At 59.2% G+C, this 21,654-nt stretch overlaps 1 protein-coding gene across 1 annotated transcript in view; it reads left to right on the top strand.

The window, feature by feature from the left end:
- LOC142409858 (mucin-2-like) overlaps window positions 1-21,654 on the top strand; it is a 62,251-nt gene that overhangs the window by 30,032 nt on the left and 10,565 nt on the right. Inside the window, exons 32-33 of the mRNA XM_075501614.1 lie at window positions 7,354-7,845; window positions 21,417-21,591. Coding sequence (XP_075357729.1) covers window positions 7,354-7,845; window positions 21,417-21,591 — 667 coding nt within the window. The remainder of the gene's footprint in view (window positions 1-7,353; window positions 7,846-21,416; window positions 21,592-21,654) is intronic.

The following is a 21,654-nucleotide window of genomic DNA, read 5'->3' as shown; positions in this document are numbered from 1 at the left end:
CAGTGCGACGTCCACTTTGGACTGGTGTGCAAGAACGAAGACCAGACTGGCAAACTTAAGATGTGCCTCAACTACAAGATCCGCGTCCTCTGCTGCAGGCCTAACTACAATTGCCCAACCAGCACACCCTGGACCACCACCAGCCCCACCACCATCACCACCAGCAGAACTCCAACCTCCACCACAGTCACCACCTCCACCTCCACGCCCTACTTCTCCACCACAGTCACCACCTCCACCTCCACGCCCTACTCCTCCACCACGCGGCCCACCTCCCCAGAAACCACTTCGCAAACCTACATCAGCACCACCAGTCCCACGCCAACCCCGACCGTACCCACCCACCCCGTCACCTCCACCGCTACACAGTCCACTACCGTACCCTGTGAACGCGAAGTGTGCTCCTGGAGCGAATGGTTCGACGTCGACTTCCCCTCCTCGGGGCCCAGCCAGGGAGACTTCGAAACCTACCAGCACATCCGGGCCGCCGGGAGGGAGGTCTGTCAACATCCAAAGGAAATCGAGTGCCGGGCGGAGGACTACCCCGAGGTTTCCATCCAATCCGTCGGACAGGTCGTGCAGTGCGACGTCCACTTTGGACTGGTGTGCAAGAACGAAGACCAGACTGGCAAACTTAAGATGTGCCTCAACTACAAGATCCGCGTCCTCTGCTGCAGGCCTAACTACAATTGCCCAACCAGCACACCCTGGACCACCACCAGCCCCACCACCATCACCACCAGCAGAACTCCAACCTCCACCACAGTCACCACCTCCACCTCCACGCCCTACTCCTCCACCACGCGGCCCACCTCCCCAGAAACCACTTCGCAAACCTACATCAGCACCACCAGTCCCACGCCGACCCCGACCGTACCCACCCACCCCGTCACCTCCACCGCCACACAGTCCACTACCGTACCCTGTGAACGCGAAGTGTGCTCCTGGAGCGAATGGTTCGACGTCGACTTCCCCTCCTCGGGGCCCAGCCAGGGAGACTTCGAAACCTACCAGCACATCCGGGCCGCCGGGAGGGAGGTCTGTCAACATCCAAAGGAAATCGAGTGCCGGGCGGAGGACTACCCCGAGGTTTCCATCCAATCCGTCGGACAGGTCGTGCAGTGCGACGTCCACTTTGGACTGGTGTGCAAGAACGAAGACCAGACTGGCAAACTTAAGATGTGCCTCAACTACAAGATCCGCGTCCTCTGCTGCAGGCCTAACTACAATTGCCCAACCAGCACACCCTGGACCACCACCAGCCCCACCACCATCACCACCAGCAGAACTCCAACCTCCACCACAGTCACCACCTCCACCTCCACGCCCTACTCCTCCACCACGCGGCCCACCTCCCCAGAAACCACTTCGCAAACCTACACCAGCACCACCAGTCCCACGCCGACCCCGACCGTACCCACCCGCCCCGTCACCTCCACCGCCACACAGTCCACTACCGTACCCTGTGAACGCGAAGTGTGCTCCTGGAGCGAATGGTTCGACGTCGACTTCCCCTCCTCGGGGCCCAGCCAGGGAGACTTCGAAACCTACCAGCACATCCGGGCCGCCGGGAGGGAGGTCTGTCAACATCCAAAGGAAATCGAGTGCCGGGCGGAGGACTACCCCGAGGTTTCCATCCAATCCGTCGGACAGGTCGTGCAGTGCGACGTCCACTTTGGACTGGTGTGCAAGAACGAAGACCAGACTGGCAAACTTAAGATGTGCCTCAACTACAAGATCCGCGTCCTCTGCTGCAGGCCTAACTACAATTGCCCAACCAGCACACCCTGGACCACCACCAGCCCCACCACCATCACCACCAGCAGAACTCCAACCTCCACCACAGTCACCACCTCCACCTCCACGCCCTACTCCTCCACCACGCGGCCCACCTCCCCAGAAACCACTTCGCAAACCTACACCAGCACCACCAGTCCCACGCCGACCCCGACCGTACCCACCCACCCCGTCACCTCCACCGCCACACAGTCCACTACCGTACCCTGTGAACGCGAAGTGTGCTCCTGGAGCGAATGGTTCGACGTCGACTTCCCCTCCTCGGGGCCCAGCCAGGGAGACTTCGAAACCTACCAGCACATCCGGGCCGCCGGGAGGGAGGTCTGTCAACATCCAAAGGAAATCGAGTGCCGGGCGGAGGACTACCCCGAGGTTTCCATCCAATCCGTCGGACAGGTCGTGCAGTGCGACGTCCACTTTGGACTGGTGTGCAAGAACGAAGACCAGACTGGCAAACTTAAGATGTGCCTCAACTACAAGATCCGCGTCCTCTGCTGCAGGCCTAACTACAATTGCCCAACCAGCACACCCTGGACCACCACCAGCCCCACCACCATCACCACCAGCAGAACTCCAACCTCCACCACAGTCACCACCTCCACCTCCACGCCCTACTTCTCCACCACAGTCACCACCTCCACCTCCACGCCCTACTCCTCCACCACGCGGCCCACCTCCCCAGAAACCACTTCGCAAACCTACATCAGCACCACCAGTCCCACGCCGACCCCGACCGTACCCACCCACCCCGTCACCTCCACCGCCACACAGTCCACTACCGTACCCTGTGAACGCGAAGTGTGCTCCTGGAGCGAATGGTTCGACGTCGACTTCCCCTCCTCGGGGCCCAGCCAGGGAGACTTCGAAACCTACCAGCACATCCGGGCCGCCGGGAGGGAGGTCTGTCAACATCCAAAGGAAATCGAGTGCCGGGCGGAGGACTACCCCGAGGTTTCCATCCAATCCGTCGGACAGGTCGTGCAGTGCGACGTCCACTTTGGACTGGTGTGCAAGAACGAAGACCAGACTGGCAAACTTAAGATGTGCCTCAACTACAAGATCCGCGTCCTCTGCTGCAGGCCTAACTACAATTGCCCAACCAGCACACCCTGGACCACCACCAGCCCCACCACCATCACCACCAGCAGAACTCCAACCTCCACCACAGTCACCACCTCCACCTCCACGCCCTACTCCTCCACCACGCGGCCCACCTCCCCAGAAACCACTTCGCAAACCTACACCAGCACCACCAGTCCCACGCCGACCCCGACCGTACCCACCCGCCCCGTCACCTCCACCGCCACACAGTCCACTACCGTACCCTGTGAACGCGAAGTGTGCTCCTGGAGCGAATGGTTCGACGTCGACTTCCCCTCCTCGGGGCCCAGCCAGGGAGACTTCGAAACCTACCAGCACATCCGGGCCGCCGGGAGGGAGGTCTGTCAACATCCAAAGGAAATCGAGTGCCGGGCGGAGGACTACCCTGAGGTTTCCATCCAATCCGTCGGACAGGTCGTGCAGTGCGACGTCCACTTTGGACTGGTGTGCAAGAACGAAGACCAGACTGGCAAACTTAAGATGTGCCTCAACTACAAGATCCGCGTCCTCTGCTGCAGGCCTAACTACAATTGCCCAACCAGCACACCCTGGACCACCACCAGCCCCACCACCATCACCACCAGCAGAACTCCAACCTCCACCACAGTCACCACCTCCACCTCCACGCCCTACTTCTCCACCACAGTCACCACCTCCACCTCCACGCCCTACTCCTCCACCACGCGGCCCACCTCCCCAGAAACCACTTCGCAAACCTACATCAGCACCACCAGTCCCACGCCGACCCCGACCCTACCCACCCACCCCGTCACCTCCACCGCCACACAGTCCACTACCGTACCCTGTGAACGCGAAGTGTGCTCCTGGAGCGAATGGTTCGACGTCGACTTCCCCTCCTCGGGGCCCAGCCAGGGAGACTTCGAAACCTACCAGCACATCCGGGCCGCCGGGAGGGAGGTCTGTCAACATCCAAAGGAAATCGAGTGCCGGGCGGAGGACTACCCCGAGGTTTCCATCCAATCCGTCGGACAGGTCGTGCAGTGCGACGTCCACTTTGGACTGGTGTGCAAGAACGAAGACCAGACTGGCAAACTTAAGATGTGCCTCAACTACAAGATCCGCGTCCTCTGCTGCAGGCCTAACTACAATTGCCCAACCAGCACACCCTGGACCACCACCAGCCCCACCACCATCACCACCAGCAGAACTCCAACCTCCACCACAGTCACCACCTCCACCTCCACGCCCTACTCCTCCACCACGCGGCCCACCTCCCCAGAAACCACTTCGCAAACCTACACCAGCACCACCAGTCCCACGCCGACCCCGACCGTACCCACCCGCCCCGTCACCTCCACCGCCACACAGTCCACTACCGTACCCTGTGAACGCGAAGTGTGCTCCTGGAGCGAATGGTTCGACGTCGACTTCCCCTCCTCGGGGCCCAGCCAGGGAGACTTCGAAACCTACCAGCACATCCGGGCCGCCGGGAGGGAGGTCTGTCAACATCCAAAGGAAATCGAGTGCCGGGCGGAGGACTACCCCGAGGTTTCCATCCAATCCGTCGGACAGGTCGTGCAGTGCGACGTCCACTTTGGACTGGTGTGCAAGAACGAAGACCAGACTGGCAAACTTAAGATGTGCCTCAACTACAAGATCCGCGTCCTCTGCTGCAGGCCTAACTACAATTGCCCAACCAGCACACCCTGGACCACCACCAGCCCCACCACCATCACCACCAGCAGAACTCCAACCTCCACCACAGTCACCACCTCCACCTCCACGCCCTACTCCTCCACCACGCGGCCCACCTCCCCAGAAACCACTTCGCAAACCTACACCAGCACCACCAGTCCCACGCCGACCCCGACCGTACCCACCCACCCCGTCACCTCCACCGCCACACAGTCCACTACCGTACCCTGTGAACGCGAAGTGTGCTCCTGGAGCGAATGGTTCGACGTCGACTTCCCCTCCTCGGGGCCCAGCCAGGGAGACTTCGAAACCTACCAGCACATCCGGGCCGCCGGGAGGGAGGTCTGTCAACATCCAAAGGAAATCGAGTGCCGGGCGGAGGACTACCCCGAGGTTTCCATCCAATCCGTCGGACAGGTCGTGCAGTGCGACGTCCACTTTGGACTGGTGTGCAAGAACGAAGACCAGACTGGCAAACTTAAGATGTGCCTCAACTACAAGATCCGCGTCCTCTGCTGCAGGCCTAACTACAATTGCCCAACCAGCACACCCTGGACCACCACCAGCCCCACCACCATCACCACCAGCAGAACTCCAACCTCCACCACAGTCACCACCTCCACCTCCACGCCCTACTTCTCCACCACAGTCACCACCTCCACCTCCACGCCCTACTCCTCCACCACGCGGCCCACCTCCCCAGAAACCACTTCGCAAACCTACATCAGCACCACCAGTCCCACGCCGACCCCGACCGTACCCACCCACCCCGTCACCTCCACCGCCACACAGTCCACTACCGTACCCTGTGAACGCGAAGTGTGCTCCTGGAGCGAATGGTTCGACGTCGACTTCCCCTCCTCGGGGCCCAGCCAGGGAGACTTCGAAACCTACCAGCACATCCGGGCCGCCGGGAGGGAGGTCTGTCAACATCCAAAGGAAATCGAGTGCCGGGCGGAGGACTACCCCGAGGTTTCCATCCAATCCGTCGGACAGGTCGTGCAGTGCGACGTCCACTTTGGACTGGTGTGCAAGAACGAAGACCAGACTGGCAAACTTAAGATGTGCCTCAACTACAAGATCCGCGTCCTCTGCTGCAGGCCTAACTACAATTGCCCAACCAGCACACCCTGGACCACCACCAGCCCCACCACCATCACCACCAGCAGAACTCCAACCTCCACCACAGTCACCACCTCCACCTCCACGCCCTACTCCTCCACCACGCGGCCCACCTCCCCAGAAACCACTTCGCAAACCTACACCAGCACCACCAGTCCCACGCCGACCCCGACCGTACCCACCCGCCCCGTCACCTCCACCGCCACACAGTCCACTACCGTACCCTGTGAACGCGAAGTGTGCTCCTGGAGCGAATGGTTCGACGTCGACTTCCCCTCCTCGGGGCCCAGCCAGGGAGACTTCGAAACCTACCAGCACATCCGGGCCGCCGGGAGGGAGGTCTGTCAACATCCAAAGGAAATCGAGTGCCGGGCGGAGGACTACCCTGAGGTTTCCATCCAATCCGTCGGACAGGTCGTGCAGTGCGACGTCCACTTTGGACTGGTGTGCAAGAACGAAGACCAGACTGGCAAACTTAAGATGTGCCTCAACTACAAGATCCGCGTCCTCTGCTGCAGGCCTAACTACAATTGCCCAACCAGCACACCCTGGACCACCACCAGCCCCACCACCATCACCACCAGCAGAACTCCAACCTCCACCACAGTCACCACCTCCACCTCCACGCCCTACTTCTCCACCACAGTCACCACCTCCACCTCCACGCCCTACTCCTCCACCACGCGGCCCACCTCCCCAGAAACCACTTCGCAAACCTACATCAGCACCACCAGTCCCACGCCGACCCCGACCCTACCCACCCACCCCGTCACCTCCACCGCCACACAGTCCACTACCGTACCCTGTGAACGCGAAGTGTGCTCCTGGAGCGAATGGTTCGACGTCGACTTCCCCTCCTCGGGGCCCAGCCAGGGAGACTTCGAAACCTACCAGCACATCCGGGCCGCCGGGAGGGAGGTCTGTCAACATCCAAAGGAAATCGAGTGCCGGGCGGAGGACTACCCCGAGGTTTCCATCCAATCCGTCGGACAGGTCGTGCAGTGCGACGTCCACTTTGGACTGGTGTGCAAGAACGAAGACCAGACTGGCAAACTTAAGATGTGCCTCAACTACAAGATCCGCGTCCTCTGCTGCAGGCCTAACTACAATTGCCCAACCAGCACACCCTGGACCACCACCAGCCCCACCACCATCACCACCAGCAGAACTCCAACCTCCACCACAGTCACCACCTCCACCTCCACGCCCTACTCCTCCACCACGCGGCCCACCTCCCCAGAAACCACTTCGCAAACCTACACCAGCACCACCAGTCCCACGCCGACCCCGACCGTACCCACCCGCCCCGTCACCTCCACCGCCACACAGTCCACTACCGTACCCTGTGAACGCGAAGTGTGCTCCTGGAGCGAATGGTTCGACGTCGACTTCCCCTCCTCGGGGCCCAGCCAGGGAGACTTCGAAACCTACCAGCACATCCGGGCCGCCGGGAGGGAGGTCTGTCAACATCCAAAGGAAATCGAGTGCCGGGCGGAGGACTACCCTGAGGTTTCCATCCAATCCGTCGGACAGGTCGTGCAGTGCGACGTCCACTTTGGACTGGTGTGCAAGAACGAAGACCAGACTGGCAAACTTAAGATGTGCCTCAACTACAAGATCCGTGTCCTCTGCTGCAGGCCTAACTACAATTGCCCAACCAGCACACCCTGGACCACCACCAGCCCCACCACCATCACCACCAGCAGAACTCCAACCTCCACCACAGTCACCACCTCCACCTCCACGCCCTACTCCTCCACCACGCGGCCCACCTCCCCAGAAACCACTTCGCAAACCTACACCAGCACCACCAGTCCCACGCCGACCCCGACCGTACCCACCCACCCCGTCACCTCCACCGCCACACAGTCCACTACCGTACCCTGTGAACGCGAAGTGTGCTCCTGGAGCGAATGGTTCGACGTCGACTTCCCCTCCTCGGGGCCCAGCCAGGGAGACTTCGAAACCTACCAGCACATCCGGGCCGCCGGGAGGGAGGTCTGTCAACATCCAAAGGAAATCGAGTGCCGGGCGGAGGACTACCCCGAGGTTTCCATCCAATCCGTCGGACAGGTCGTGCAGTGCGACGTCCACTTTGGACTGGTGTGCAAGAACGAAGACCAGACTGGCAAACTTAAGATGTGCCTCAACTACAAGATCCGCGTCCTCTGCTGCAGGCCTAACTACAATTGCCCAACCAGCACACCCTGGACCACCACCAGCCCCACCACCATCACCACCAGCAGAACTCCAACCTCCACCACAGTCACCACCTCCACCTCCACGCCCTACTTCTCCACCACAGTCACCACCTCCACCTCCACGCCCTACTCCTCCACCACGCGGCCCACCTCCCCAGAAACCACTTCGCAAACCTACATCAGCACCACCAGTCCCACGCCGACCCCGACCGTACCCACCCACCCCGTCACCTCCACCGCCACACAGTCCACTACCGTACCCTGTGAACGCGAAGTGTGCTCCTGGAGCGAATGGTTCGACGTCGACTTCCCCTCCTCGGGGCCCAGCCAGGGAGACTTCGAAACCTACCAGCACATCCGGGCCGCCGGGAGGGAGGTCTGTCAACATCCAAAGGAAATCGAGTGCCGGGCGGAGGACTACCCCGAGGTTTCCATCCAATCCGTCGGACAGGTCGTGCAGTGCGACGTCCACTTTGGACTGGTGTGCAAGAACGAAGACCAGACTGGCAAACTTAAGATGTGCCTCAACTACAAGATCCGCGTCCTCTGCTGCAGGCCTAACTACAATTGCCCAACCAGCACACCCTGGACCACCACCAGCCCCACCACCATCACCACCAGCAGAACTCCAACCTCCACCACAGTCACCACCTCCACCTCCACGCCCTACTCCTCCACCACGCGGCCCACCTCCCCAGAAACCACTTCGCAAACCTACACCAGCACCACCAGTCCCACGCCGACCCCGACCGTACCCACCCGCCCCGTCACCTCCACCGCCACACAGTCCACTACCGTACCCTGTGAACGCGAAGTGTGCTCCTGGAGCGAATGGTTCGACGTCGACTTCCCCTCCTCGGGGCCCAGCCAGGGAGACTTCGAAACCTACCAGCACATCCGGGCCGCCGGGAGGGAGGTCTGTCAACATCCAAAGGAAATCGAGTGCCGGGCGGAGGACTACCCTGAGGTTTCCATCCAATCCGTCGGACAGGTCGTGCAGTGCGACGTCCACTTTGGACTGGTGTGCAAGAACGAAGACCAGACTGGCAAACTTAAGATGTGCCTCAACTACAAGATCCGTGTCCTCTGCTGCAGGCCTAACTACAATTGCCCAACCAGCACACCCTGGACCACCACCAGCCCCACCACCATCACCACCAGCAGAACTCCAACCTCCACCACAGTCACCACCTCCACCTCCACGCCCTACTCCTCCACCACGCGGCCCACCTCCCCAGAAACCACTTCGCAAACCTACACCAGCACCACCAGTCCCACGCCGACCCCGACCGTACCCACCCACCCCGTCACCTCCACCGCCACACAGTCCACTACCGTACCCTGTGAACGCGAAGTGTGCTCCTGGAGCGAATGGTTCGACGTCGACTTCCCCTCCTCGGGGCCCAGCCAGGGAGACTTCGAAACCTACCAGCACATCCGGGCCGCCGGGAGGGAGGTCTGTCAACATCCAAAGGAAATCGAGTGCCGGGCGGAGGACTACCCCGAGGTTTCCATCCAATCCGTCGGACAGGTCGTGCAGTGCGACGTCCACTTTGGACTGGTGTGCAAGAACGAAGACCAGACTGGCAAACTTAAGATGTGCCTCAACTACAAGATCCGCGTCCTCTGCTGCAGGCCTAACTACAATTGCCCAACCAGCACACCCTGGACCACCACCAGCCCCACCACCATCACCACCAGCAGAACTCCAACCTCCACCACAGTCACCACCTCCACCTCCACGCCCTACTTCTCCACCACAGTCACCACCTCCACCTCCACGCCCTACTCCTCCACCACGCGGCCCACCTCCCCAGAAACCACTTCGCAAACCTACACCAGCACCACCAGTCCCACGCCGACCCCGACCGTACCCACCCACCCCGTCACCTCCACCGCCACACAGTCCACTACCGTACCCTGTGAACGCGAAGTGTGCTCCTGGAGCGAATGGTTCGACGTCGACTTCCCCTCCTCGGGGCCCAGCCAGGGAGACTTCGAAACCTACCAGCACATCCGGGCCGCCGGGAGGGAGGTCTGTCAACATCCAAAGGAAATCGAGTGCCGGGCGGAGGACTACCCCGAGGTTTCCATCCAATCCGTCGGACAGGTCGTGCAGTGCGACGTCCACTTTGGACTGGTGTGCAAGAACGAAGACCAGACTGGCAAACTTAAGATGTGCCTCAACTACAAGATCCGCGTCCTCTGCTGCAGGCCTAACTACAATTGCCCAACCAGCACACCCTGGACCACCACCAGCCCCACCACCATCACCACCAGCAGAACTCCAACCTCCACCACAGTCACCACCTCCACCTCCACGCCCTACTCCTCCACCACGCGGCCCACCTCCCCAGAAACCACTTCGCAAACCTACATCAGCACCACCAGTCCCACGCCGACCCCGACCGTACCCACCCACCCCGTCACCTCCACCGCCACACAGTCCACTACCGTACCCTGTGAACGCGAAGTGTGCTCCTGGAGCGAATGGTTCGACGTCGACTTCCCCTCCTCGGGGCCCAGCCAGGGAGACTTCGAAACCTACCAGCACATCCGGGCCGCCGGGAGGGAGGTCTGTCAACATCCAAAGGAAATCGAGTGCCGGGCGGAGGACTACCCCGAGGTTTCCATCCAATCCGTCGGACAGGTCGTGCAGTGCGACGTCCACTTTGGACTGGTGTGCAAGAACGAAGACCAGACTGGCAAACTTAAGATGTGCCTCAACTACAAGATCCGCGTCCTCTGCTGCAGGCCTAACTACAATTGCCCAACCAGCACACCCTGGACCACCACCAGCCCCACCACCATCACCACCAGCAGAACTCCAACCTCCACCACAGTCACCACCTCCACCTCCACGCCCTACTCCTCCACCACGCGGCCCACCTCCCCAGAAACCACTTCGCAAACCTACACCAGCACCACCAGTCCCACGCCGACCCCGACCGTACCCACCCACCCCGTCACCTCCACCGCCACACAGTCCACTACCGTACCCTGTGAACGCGAAGTGTGCTCCTGGAGCGAATGGTTCGACGTCGACTTCCCCTCCTCGGGGCCCAGCCAGGGAGACTTCGAAACCTACCAGCACATCCGGGCCGCCGGGAGGGAGGTCTGTCAACATCCAAAGGAAATCGAGTGCCGGGCGGAGGACTACCCCGAGGTTTCCATCCAATCCGTCGGACAGGTCGTGCAGTGCGACGTCCACTTTGGACTGGTGTGCAAGAACGAAGACCAGACTGGCAAACTTAAGATGTGCCTCAACTACAAGATCCGCGTCCTCTGCTGCAGGCCTAACTACAATTGCCCAACCAGCACACCCTGGACCACCACCAGCCCCACCACCATCACCACCAGCAGAACTCCAACCTCCACCACAGTCACCACCTCCACCTCCACGCCCTACTCCTCCACCACGCGGCCCACCTCCCCAGAAACCGCTTCGCAAACCTACACCAGCACCACCAGTCCCACGCCGACCCCGACCGTACCCACCCACCCCGTCACCTCCACCGCCACACAGTCCACTACCGTACCCTGTGAACGCGAAGTGTGCTCCTGGAGCGAATGGTTCGACGTCGACTTCCCCTCCTCGGGGCCCAGCCAGGGAGACTTCGAAACCTACCAGCACATCCGGGCCGCCGGGAGGGAGGTCTGTCAACATCCAAAGGAAATCGAGTGCCGGGCGGAGGACTACCCCGAGGTTTCCATCCAATCCGTTGGACAGGTCGTGCAGTGCGACGTCCACTTTGGACTGGTGTGCAAGAACGAAGACCAGACTGGCAAACTTAAGATGTGCCTCAACTACAAGATCCGCGTCCTCTGCTGCAGGCCTAACTACAATTGCCCAACCAGCACACCCTGGACCACCACCAGCCCCACCACCATCACCACCAGCAGAACTCCAACCTCCACCACAGTCACCACCTCCACCTCCACGCCCTACTTCTCCACCACAGTCACCACCTCCACCTCCACGCCCTACTCCTCCACCACGCGGCCCAGCTCCCCAGAAACCACTTCGCAAACCTACATCAGCACCACCAGTCCCACGCCGACCCCGACCGTACCCACCCACCCCGTCACCTCCACCGCCACACAGTCCACTACCGTACCCTGTGAACGCGAAGTGTGCTCCTGGAGCGAATGGTTCGACGTCGACTTCCCCTCCTCGGGGCCCAGCCAGGGAGACTTCGAAACCTACCAGCACATCCGGGCCGCCGGGAGGGAGGTCTGTCAACATCCAAAGGAAATCGAGTGCCGGGCGGAGGACTACCCCGAGGTTTCCATCCAATCCGTCGGACAGGTCGTGCAGTGCGACGTCCACTTTGGACTGGTGTGCAAGAACGAAGACCAGACTGGCAAACTTAAGATGTGCCTCAACTACAAGATCCGCGTCCTCTGCTGCAGGCCTAACTACAATTGCCCAACCAGCACACCCTGGACCACCACCAGCCCCACCACCATCACCACCAGCAGAACTCCAACCTCCACCACAGTCACCACCTCCACCTCCACGCCCTACTCCTCCACCACGCGGCCCACCTCCCCAGAAACCACTTCGCAAACCTACACCAGCACCACCAGTCCCACGCCGACCCCGACCGTACCCACCCGCCCCGTCACCTCCACCGCCACACAGTCCACTACCGTACCCTGTGAACGCGAAGTGTGCTCCTGGAGCGAATGGTTCGACGTCGACTTCCCCTCCTCGGGGCCCAGCCAGGGAGACTTCGAAACCTACCAGCACATCCGGGCCGCCGGGAGGGAGGTCTGTCAACATCCAAAGGAAATCGAGTGCCGGGCGGAGGACTACCCTGAGGTTTCCATCCAATCCGTCGGACAGGTCGTGCAGTGCGACGTCCACTTTGGACTGGTGTGCAAGAACGAAGACCAGACTGGCAAACTTAAGATGTGCCTCAACTACAAGATCCGCGTCCTCTGCTGCAGGCCTAACTACAATTGCCCAACCAGCACACCCTGGACCACCACCAGCCCCACCACCATCACCACCAGCAGAACTCCAACCTCCACCACAGTCACCACCTCCACCTCCACGCCCTACTTCTCCACCACAGTCACCACCTCCACCTCCACGCCCTACTCCTCCACCACGCGGCCCACCTCCCCAGAAACCACTTCGCAAACCTACATCAGCACCACCAGTCCCACGCCGACCCCGACCGTACCCACCCACCCCGTCACCTCCACCGCCACACAGTCCACTACCGTACCCTGTGAACGCGAAGTGTGCTCCTGGAGCGAATGGTTCGATGTCGACTTCCCCTCCTCGGGGCCCAGCCAGGGAGACTTCGAAACCTACCAGCACATCCGGGCCGCCGGGAGGGAGGTCTGTCAACATCCAAAGGAAATCGAGTGCCGGGCGGAGGACTACCCCGAGGTTTCCATCCAATCCGTCGGACAGGTCGTGCAGTGCGACGTCCACTTTGGACTGGTGTGCAAGAACGAAGACCAGACTGGCAAACTTAAGATGTGCCTCAACTACAAGATCCGCGTCCTCTGCTGCAGGCCTAACTACAATTGCCCAACCAGCACACCCTGGACCACCACCAGCCCCACCACCATCACCACCAGCAGAACTCCAACCTCCACCACAGTCACCACCTCCACCTCCACGCCCTACTCCTCCACCACGCGGCCCACCTCCCCAGAAACCACTTCGCAAACCTACACCAGCACCACCAGTCCCACGCCGACCCCGACCGTACCCACCCACCCCGTCACCTCCACCGCCACACAGTCCACTACCGTACCCTGTGAACGCGAAGTGTGCTCCTGGAGCGAATGGTTCGACGTCGACTTCCCCTCCTCGGGGCCCAGCCAGGGAGACTTCGAAACCTACCAGCACATCCGGGCCGCCGGGAGGGAGGTCTGTCAACATCCAAAGGAAATCGAGTGCCGGGCGGAGGACTACCCTGAGGTTTCCATCCAATCCGTCGGACAGGTCGTGCAGTGCGACGTCCACTTTGGACTGGTGTGCAAGAACGAAGACCAGACTGGCAAACTTAAGATGTGCCTCAACTACAAGATCCGTGTCCTCTGCTGCAGGCCTAACTACAATTGCCCAACCAGCACACCCTGGACCACCACCAGCCCCACCACCATCACCACCAGCAGAACTCCAACCTCCACCACAGTCACCACCTCCACCTCCACGCCCTACTCCTCCACCACGCGGCCCACCTCCCCAGAAACCACTTCGCAAACCTACACCAGCACCACCAGTCCCACGCCGACCCCGACCGTACCCACCCACCCCGTCACCTCCACCGCCACACAGTCCACTACCGTACCCTGTGAACGCGAAGTGTGCTCCTGGAGCGAATGGTTCGACGTCGACTTCCCCTCCTCGGGGCCCAGCCAGGGAGACTTCGAAACCTACCAGCACATCCGGGCCGCCGGGAGGGAGGTCTGTCAACATCCAAAGGAAATCGAGTGCCGGGCGGAGGACTACCCCGAGGTTTCCATCCAATCCGTCGGACAGGTCGTGCAGTGCGACGTCCACTTTGGACTGGTGTGCAAGAACGAAGACCAGACTGGCAAACTTAAGATGTGCCTCAACTACAAGATCCGCGTCCTCTGCTGCAGGCCTAACTACAATTGCCCAACCAGCACACCCTGGACCACCACCAGCCCCACCACCATCACCACCAGCAGAACTCCAACCTCCACCACAGTCACCACCTCCACCTCCACGCCCTACTCCTCCACCACGCGGCCCACCTCCCCAGAAACCACTTCGCAAACCTACACCAGCACCACCAGTCCCACGCCGACCCCGACCGTACCCACCCACCCCGTCACCTCCACCGCCACACAGTCCACTACCGTACCCTGTGAACGCGAAGTGTGCTCCTGGAGCGAATGGTTCGACGTCGACTTCCCCTCCTCGGGGCCCAGCCAGGGAGACTTCGAAACCTACCAGCACATCCGGGCCGCCGGGAGGGAGGTCTGTCAACATCCAAAGGAAATCGAGTGCCGGGCGGAGGACTACCCTGAGGTTTCCATCCAATCCGTCGGACAGGTCGTGCAGTGCGACGTCCACTTTGGACTGGTGTGCAAGAACGAAGACCAGACTGGCAAACTTAAGATGTGCCTCAACTACAAGATCCGTGTCCTCTGCTGCAGGCCTAACTACAATTGCCCAACCAGCACACCCTGGACCACCACCAGCCCCACCACCATCACCACCAGCAGAACTCCAACCTCCACCACAGTCACCACCTCCACCTCCACGCCCTACTCCTCCACCACGCGGCCCACCTCCCCAGAAACCACTTCGCAAACCTACACCAGCACCACCAGTCCCACGCCGACCCCGACCGTACCCACCCACCCCGTCACCTCCACCGCCACACAGTCCACTACCGTACCCTGTGAACGCGAAGTGTGCTCCTGGAGCGAATGGTTCGACGTCGACTTCCCCTCCTCGGGGCCCAGCCAGGGAGACTTCGAAACCTACCAGCACATCCGGGCCGCCGGGAGGGAGGTCTGTCAACATCCAAAGGAAATCGAGTGCCGGGCGGAGGACTACCCCGAGGTTTCCATCCAATCCGTCGGACAGGTCGTGCAGTGCGACGTCCACTTTGGACTGGTGTGCAAGAACGAAGACCAGACTGGCAAACTTAAGATGTGCCTCAACTACAAGATCCGCGTCCTCTGCTGCAGGCCTAACTACAATTGCCCAACCAGCACACCCTGGACCACCACCAGCCCCACCACCATCACCACCAGCAGAACTCCAACCTCCACCACAGTCACCACCTCCACCTCCACGCCCTACTTCTCCACCACAGTCACCACCTCCACCTCCACGCCCTACTCCTCCACTACGCGGCCCAGCTCCCCAGAAACCACTTCGCAAACCTACATCAGCACCACCAGTCCCACGCCGACCCCGACCGTACCCACCCACCCCGTCACCTCCACCGCCACACAGTCCACTACCGTACCCTGTGAACGCGAAGTGTGCTCCTGGAGCGAATGGTTCGACGTCGACTTCCCCTCCTCGGGGCCCAGCCAGGGAGACTTCGAAACCTACCAGCACATCCGGGCCGCCGGGAGGGAGGTCTGTCAACATCCAAAGGAAATCGAGTGCCGGGCGGAGGACTACCCCGAGGTTTCCATCCAATCCGTCGGACAGGTCGTGCAGTGCGACGTCCACTTTGGACTGGTGTGCAAGAACGAAGACCAGACTGGCAAACTTAAGATGTGCCTCAACTACAAGATCCGCGTCCTCTGCTGCAGGCCTAACTACAATTGCCCAACCAGCACACCCTGGACCACCACCAGCCCCACCACCATCACCACCAGCAGAACTCCAACCTCCACCACAGTCACCACCTCCACCTCCACGCCCTACTCCTCCACCACGCGGCCCACCTCCCCAGAAACCACTTCGCAAACCTACACCAGCACCACCAGTCCCACGCCGACCCCGACCGTACCCACCCGCCCCGTCACCTCCACCGCCACACAGTCCACTACCGTACCCTGTGAACGCGAAGTGTGCTCCTGGAGCGAATGGTTCGACGTCGACTTCCCCTCCTCGGGGCCCAGCCAGGGAGACTTCGAAACCTACCAGCACATCCGGGCCGCCGGGAGGGAGGTCTGTCAACATCCAAAGGAAATCGAGTGCCGGGCGGAGGACTACCCTGAGGTTTCCATCCAATCCGTCGGACAGGTCGTGCAGTGCGACGTCCACTTTGGACTGGTGTGCAAGAACGAAGACCAGACTGGCAAACTTAAGATGTGCCTCAACTACAAGATCCGTGTCCTCTGCTGCAGGCCTAACTACAATTGCCCAACCAGCACACCCTGGACCACCACCAGCCCCACCACCATCACCACCAGCAGAACTCCAACCTCCACCACAGTCACCACCTCCACCTCCACGCCCTACTCCTCCACCACGCGGCCCACCTCCCCAGAAACCACTTCGCAAACCTACACCAGCACCACCAGTCCCACGCCGACCCCGACCGTACCCACCCACCCCGTCACCTCCACCGCCACACAGTCCACTACCGTACCCTGTGAACGCGAAGTGTGCTCCTGGAGCGAATGGTTCGATGTCGACTTCCCCTCCTCGGGGCCCAGCCAGGGAGACTTCGAAACCTACCAGCACATCCGGGCCGCCGGGAGGGAGGTCTGTCAACATCCAAAGGAAATCGAGTGCCGGGCGGAGGACTACCCCGAGGTTTCCATCCAATCCGTCGGACAGGTCGTGCAGTGCGACGTCCACTTTGGACTGGTGTGCAAGAACGAAGACCAGACTGGCAAACTTAAGATGTGCCTCAACTACAAGATCCGCGTCCTCTGCTGCAGGCCTAACTACAATTGCCCAACCAGCACACCCTGGACCACCACCAGCCCCACCACCATCACCACCAGCAGAACTCCAACCTCCACCACAGTCACCACCTCCACCTCCACGCCCTACTCCTCCACCACGCGGCCCACCTCCCCAGAAACCTCTTCGCAAACCTACACCAGCACCACCAGTCCCACGCCGACCCCGACCGTACCCACCCACCCCGTCACCTCCACCGCCACACAGTCCACTACCGTACCCTGTGAACGCGAAGTGTGCTCCTGGAGCGAATGGTTCGACGTCGACTTCCCCTCCTCGGGGCCCAGCCAGGGAGACTTCGAAACCTACCAGCACATCCGGGCCGCCGGGAGGGAGGTCTGTCAACATCCAAAGGAAATCGAGTGCCGGGCGGAGGACTACCCCGAGGTTTCCATCCAATCCGTCGGACAGGTCGTGCAGTGCGACGTCCACTTTGGACTGGTGTGCAAGAACGAAGACCAGACTGGCAAACTTAAGATGTGCCTCAACTACAAGATCCGCGTCCTCTGCTGCAGGCCTAACTACAATTGCCCAACCAGCACACCCTGGACCACCACCAGCCCCACCACCATCACCACCAGCAGAACTCCAACCTCCACCACAGTCACCACCTCCACCTCCACGCCCTACTCCTCCACCACGCGGCCCACCTCCCCAGAAACCACTTCGCAAACCTACACCAGCACCACCAGTCCCACGCCGACCCCGACCGTACCCACCCACCCCGTCACCTCCACCGCCACACAGTCCACTACCGTACCCTGTGAACGCGAAGTGTGCTCCTGGAGCGAATGGTTCGACGTCGACTTCCCCTCCTCGGGGCCCAGCCAGGGAGACTTCGAAACCTACCAGCACATCCGGGCCGCCGGGAGGGAGGTCTGTCAACATCCAAAGGAAATCGAGTGCCGGGCGGAGGACTACCCTGAGGTTTCCATCCAATCCGTCGGACAGGTCGTGCAGTGCGACGTCCACTTTGGACTGGTGTGCAAGAACGAAGACCAGACTGGCAAACTTAAGATGTGCCTCAACTACAAGATCCGTGTCCTCTGCTGCAGGCCTAACTACAATTGCCCAACCAGCACACCCTGGACCACCACCAGCCCCACCACCATCACCACCAGCAGAACTCCAACCTCCACCACAGTCACCACCTCCACCTCCACGCCCTACTCCTCCACCACGCGGCCCACCTCCCCAGAAACCACTTCGCAAACCTACACCAGCACCACCAGTCCCACGCCGACCCCGACCGTACCCACCCACCCCGTCACCTCCACCGCCACACAGTCCACTACCGTACCCTGTGAACGCGAAGTGTGCTCCTGGAGCGAATGGTTCGACGTCGACTTCCCCTCCTCGGGGCCCAGCCAGGGAGACTTCGAAACCTACCAGCACATCCGGGCCGCCGGGAGGGAGGTCTGTCAACATCCAAAGGAAATCGAGTGCCGGGCGGAGGACTACCCCGAGGTTTCCATCCAATCCGTCGGACAGGTCGTGCAGTGCGACGTCCACTTTGGACTGGTGTGCAAGAACGAAGACCAGACTGGCAAACTTAAGATGTGCCTCAACTACAAGATCCGCGTCCTCTGCTGCAGGCCTAACTACAATTGCCCAACCAGCACACCCTGGACCACCACCAGCCCCACCACCATCACCACCAGCAGAACTCCAACCTCCACCACAGTCACCACCTCCACCTCCACGCCCTACTCCTCCACCACGCGGCCCACCTCCCCAGAAACCACTTCGCAAACCTACACCAGCACCACCAGTCCCACGCCGACCCCGACCGTACCCACCCACCCCGTCACCTCCACCGCCACACAGTCCTCTACCGTACCCTGTGAACGCGAAGTGTGCTCCTGGAGCGAATGGTTCGATGTCGACTTCCCCTCCTCGGGGCCCAGCCAGGGAGACTTCGAAACCTACCAGCACATCCGGGCCGCCGGGAGGGAGGTCTGTCAACATCCAAAGGAAATCGAGTGCCGGGCGGAGGACTACCCCGAGGTTTCCATCCAATCCGTCGGACAGGTCGTGCAGTGCGACGTCCACTTTGGACTGGTGTGCAAGAACGAAGACCAGACTGGCAAACTTAAGATGTGCCTCAACTACAAGATCCGCGTCCTCTGCTGCAGGCCTAACTACAATTGCCCAACCAGCACACCCTGGACCACCACCAGCCCCACCACCATCACCACCAGCAGAACTCCAACCTCCACCACAGTCACCACCTCCACCTCCACGCCCTACTTCTCCACCACAGTCACCACCTCCACCTCCACGCCCTACTCCTCCACCACGCGGCCCACCTCCCCAGAAACCACTTCGCAAACCTACACCAGCACCACCAGTCCCACGCCGACCCCGACCGTACCCACCCACCCCGTCACCTCCACCGCCACACAGTCCACTACCGTACCCTGTGAACGCGAAGTGTGCTCCTGGAGCGAATGGTTCGACGTCGACTTCCCCTCCTCGGGGCCCAGCCAGGGAGACTTCGAAACCTACCAGCACATCCGGGCCGCCGGGAGGGAGGTCTGTCAACATCCAAAGGAAATCGAGTGCCGGGCGGAGGACTACCCCGAGGTTTCCATCCAATCCGTCGGACAGGTCGTGCAGTGCGACGTCCACTTTGGACTGGTGTGCAAGAACGAAGACCAGACTGGCAAACTTAAGATGTGCCTCAACTACAAGATCCGCGTCCTCTGCTGCAGGCCTAACTACAATTGCCCAACCAGCACACCCTGGACCACCACCAGCCTTACCACCATTAGTTCCACATCTGTACCGTGCTGCACCAGCACTTCTTCTACCCCTGTATCAACAACATGTTTCTGTAAAATTGGCAATGTTACTTTTTCACCCGGTTAGTTTACGTTTTTTTGTGATTCTATATATCTCTTATTTAATGCTCTGTCTTTATTTTTCATCAGAGTTTTTCTAGTTTTCATTGTAATATTTTCTCGGTTTTGCTTGCATTTTTTGTAGTCCTTTCTTGAATTTTTTAACTATCTTTTAGTCTGGGTTTTGTTTTTTGTTGTCTTATGTGCCTTTTTTTCCTCAGGTGATTTGATTTACAACAGAATGGATAGTGAAGGATGTAGATTTTATGCCATTTGTAGTCGAACATGTACAGTTGAACGACACACTGTAAATTGTACCGTTACTACTCCTCTGACCACTACTTCCCCTGAATGGTCTAGTGTAACAACATCACTACCTCTGCCTACCACTTCTGGAAGAGTTCCTTTTCACGGTTGTGTTTCTGCTACTTACCCTCCCCTACAGGTATGTAGTTTCTGTGTTATGTTATTGTTGTGGAAATATCATCAATGTTAGATTGATACCAGAAAGGAACAGGTTGCAGTCTTTAAACCTTATATGTGCAGATCACCAGAATAAGTGTTGCTAGTGATGGGCAATACACGTAACATTAAATTTGTATGTGCCTTCTTTATAATTTTTTTTCATACTGAGAAAGCAAGCTACAATAATCTTTTCTAATGACTTGAGTCCTAGTAAAACACTTTCTATGCACTGCAGTGCATAAATAACAAATCTTCCTGAAATAATAGAGTAAGGTTTTTTTTGCATTTTGTTTTTTCACCAAACAGAAAAATTTAATCTACTGTGGAGGCTTGTATCTGTTTCTGTTTTCCTGCCCTCTTACCTGTACTTCTGTACACATTCTTTTTTTTTTTTTTTTTTGGTAGTGGTGGTCTGTGCTTATAGTGAAGTACAGTATACATAGCTAGTATAAAGGACATCAGTTCCCTTAACCTAAGACTTATCCCCCCAAACCTCAGAAGATCTCCTCATGCAGAAGAAATAGCTGGAATTAAGGTTTCCACCTCCTTTTAACATAAAAAATATTAATTGTGTAGAATATTGATAACCTTCTACTATCAGTGAAGATTTTCATTTTAGTCTTTTCTTTAGACTTGGAAAACAAAACAGTTTCTGTTCCTCCATATCATGGTCAGGATTATGAATACCTCTGGTCAGTATTATGTATCATTAGTACCAGAAATTGAAGAGAAGTAACACATATTAATTTCCTTTCCAGCACCACCATTACTGGAAACAATAAACCATTAAACTAATAGTATAAGTTCTTATCTGTTTGCAAACTCCTGTGACAGCAATTTTTGTTCATTTTGCAGCCTGGACAAAGATACAAATTATCCAACTGTACAGAACTCATCTGTAAGGGAGACAACAAGGTAGAAGTAATTCCAATGCACTGCCCACCTGTAAAGGAAATTACCTGTGCGAACAAATATCCAGCAATACTGGTACCTGATGAAAATGGCTGCTGTTACCATTATGAGTGTCAATGTAAGCACCAGTAGATTAAAGAATAACCTTTTTTGAAAAAAGCAAAACTTTGCACAGATTATA

This window comes from Mycteria americana, chromosome 5, assembly GCF_035582795.1.
Source record: "Mycteria americana isolate JAX WOST 10 ecotype Jacksonville Zoo and Gardens chromosome 5, USCA_MyAme_1.0, whole genome shotgun sequence".
Classification (NCBI taxonomy): domain Eukaryota; kingdom Metazoa; phylum Chordata; class Aves; order Ciconiiformes; family Ciconiidae; genus Mycteria; species Mycteria americana.
This window is presented reverse-complemented; position numbering and strand designations above follow the sequence as displayed.